General features: G+C 45.6%; 1 protein-coding gene across 1 annotated transcript in view; it reads right to left on the bottom strand.

Moving 5' to 3' along the window:
* Positions 1 to 63: 63 nt before the first annotated feature.
* The window catches only part of CBG21337, a gene marked incomplete at both ends in the record, with an annotated part of 14682 nt that continues 12333 nt past the window's right edge, over positions 64 to 2412 (bottom strand). The window contains 3 exons of the mRNA XM_045237918.1: positions 64 to 879; positions 987 to 1340; positions 1397 to 2345. Of these exons, the coding sequence (XP_045097285.1) occupies positions 64 to 879; positions 987 to 1340; positions 1397 to 2345 (2119 nt within the window). The remainder of the gene's footprint in view (positions 880 to 986; positions 1341 to 1396; positions 2346 to 2412) is intronic.

Genomic DNA, 2412 nt, shown 5'->3' with positions numbered 1-2412 from the left:
CAACAACTGGAATACGTGTTCTGGCAGCTTCTCGTAGCTGTATTCAGTTGGATAGGAGCTGACTTCGGTTGTGAGAGGAATGTCGTGGATGTTGGAAGCACGATGAGTTGAATCGAGTGGTCCTTCGTATTGTTCCGAGATTGGATAGTCAAGATGAGATGGTGACTTCTTGAACAATCCAGTGATCTTGGACTTCAACGATGGCTCATCCTTCTTCTCGGATTCTTCAACAACAACTGGAATAACGTGTTCTGGCAGCTTCTCGTAGCTGTATTCAGTTGGATAGGAGCTGACTTCGGTTGTGAGAGGAATGTCGTGGATGTTGGAAGCGCGATGAGTTGAATCGAGTGGTCCTTCGTATTGATCGGATACTGGATAGTCAAGATGAGATGGTGACTTCTTGAACAATCCAGTGATCTTGGACTTCAATGACTGTTCATCCTTCTTCTCGGATTCTTCAACAACAACTGGAATAACGTGTTCTGGCAGCTTCTCGTAGCTGAATTCAGTTGGATAGGAGCTGACTTCGGTTGTGAGAGGAATGTCGTGGATGTTGGAAGCACGATGAGTTGAATCGAGTGGTCCTTCGTATTGTTCCGAGATTGGATAGTCAAGATGAGATGGTGACTTCTTGAACAATCCAGTGATCTTGGACTTCAACGATGGCTCATCCTTCTTCTCGGATTCTTCAACAACAACTGGAATAACGTGTTCTGGCAGCTTCTCGTAGCTGAATTCCGTTGGATAGGAGCTGACTTCGGTTGTGAGAGGAATGTCGTGGATGTTGGAAGCACGATGAGTTGAATCGAGTGGTCCTTCGTATTGGTCCGAGATTGGATAGTCAAGATGAGATGGTGACTTCTTGAACAATCCAGTGATCTTGGACTTCAACGATGGCTCATCCTTCTTTCGGATTCTTCAACAACAACTGGAATAACGTGTTCTGGCAGCTTCTCGTAGCTGTATTCAGTTGGATAGGAGCTGACTTCGGTTGTGAGAGGAATGTCGTGGATGTTGGAAGCACGATGAGTTGAATCGAGTGGTCCTTCGTATTGTTCCGAGATTGGATAGTCAAGATGAGATGGTGACTTCTTGAACAATCCAGCGATCTTGGACTTCAACGATGGCTCATCCTTCTTCTCGGATTCTTCAACAACAACTGGAACAACGTGTTCTGGCAGCTTCTCGTAGCTGAATTCCGTTGGATAGGAGCTGACTTCGGTTGTGAGAGGAATGTCGTGGATGTTGGAAGCACGATGAGTTGAATCGAGTGGTCCTTCGTATTGTTCCGAGATTGGATAGTCAAGATGAGATGGTGACTTCTTGAACAATCCAGTGATCTTGGACTTCAACGTGGCTCATCCTTCTTCTCGGATTCTTCAACAACAACTGGAACTATGTGTTCTGGCAGCTTCTCGTAGCTGAATTCCGTTGGATAGGAGCTGACTTCGGTTGTGAGAGGAATGTCGTGGATGTTGGAAGCACGATGAGTTGAATCGAGTGGTCCTTCGTATTGATCGGATACTGGATAGTCAAGATGAGATGGTGACTTCTTGAACAATCCAGTGATCTTGGACTTCAATGACTGTTCATCCTTCTTCTCGGATTCTTCAACAACAACTGGAATAACGTGTTCTGGCAGCTTCTCGTAGCTGAATTCCGTTGGATAGGAGCTGACTTCGGTTGTGAGAGGAATGTCGTGGATGTTGGAAGCACGATGAGTTGAATCGAGTGGTCCTTCGTATTGATCGGATAATGGATAGTCAAGATGAGATGGTGACTTCTTGAACAATCCAGTGATCTTGGACTTCAATGACTGTTCATCCTTCTTCTCGGATTCTTCAACAACAACTGGAATAACGTGTTCTGGCAGCTTCTCGTAACCGAATTCAGTTGGATAGGAGCTGACTTCGGTTGTGAGAGGAATGTCGTGGATGTTGGAAGCACGATGAGTTGAATCGAGTGGTCCTTCGTATTGTTCCGAGATTGGATAGTCAAGATGAGATGGTGACTTCTTGAACAATCCAGTGATCTTGGACTTCAACGATGGCTCATCCTTCTTCTCGGATTCTTCAACAACAACTGGAATAACGTGTTCTGGCAGCTTCTCGTAGCTGTATTCAGTTGGATAGGAGCTGACTTCGGTTGTGAGAGGAATGTCGTGGATGTTGGAAGCACGATGAGTTGAATCGAGTGGTCCTTCGTATTGTTCCGAGATTGGATAGTCAAGATGAGATGGTGACTTCTTGAACAATCCAGTGATCTTGGACTTCAACGATGGCTCATCCTTCTTCTCGGATTCTTCAACAACAACTGGAATAACGTGTTCTGGCAGCTTCTCGTAGCTGTATTCAGTTGGATAGGAGCTGACTTCGGTTGTGAGAGGAATGTCGTGGATGTTGGAAGCACGAT

Source organism: Caenorhabditis briggsae, assembly GCF_000004555.2.
Source record: "Caenorhabditis briggsae complete genome, chrI, whole genome shotgun sequence".
Classification (NCBI taxonomy): domain Eukaryota; kingdom Metazoa; phylum Nematoda; class Chromadorea; order Rhabditida; family Rhabditidae; genus Caenorhabditis; species Caenorhabditis briggsae.
This window is presented reverse-complemented; position numbering and strand designations above follow the sequence as displayed.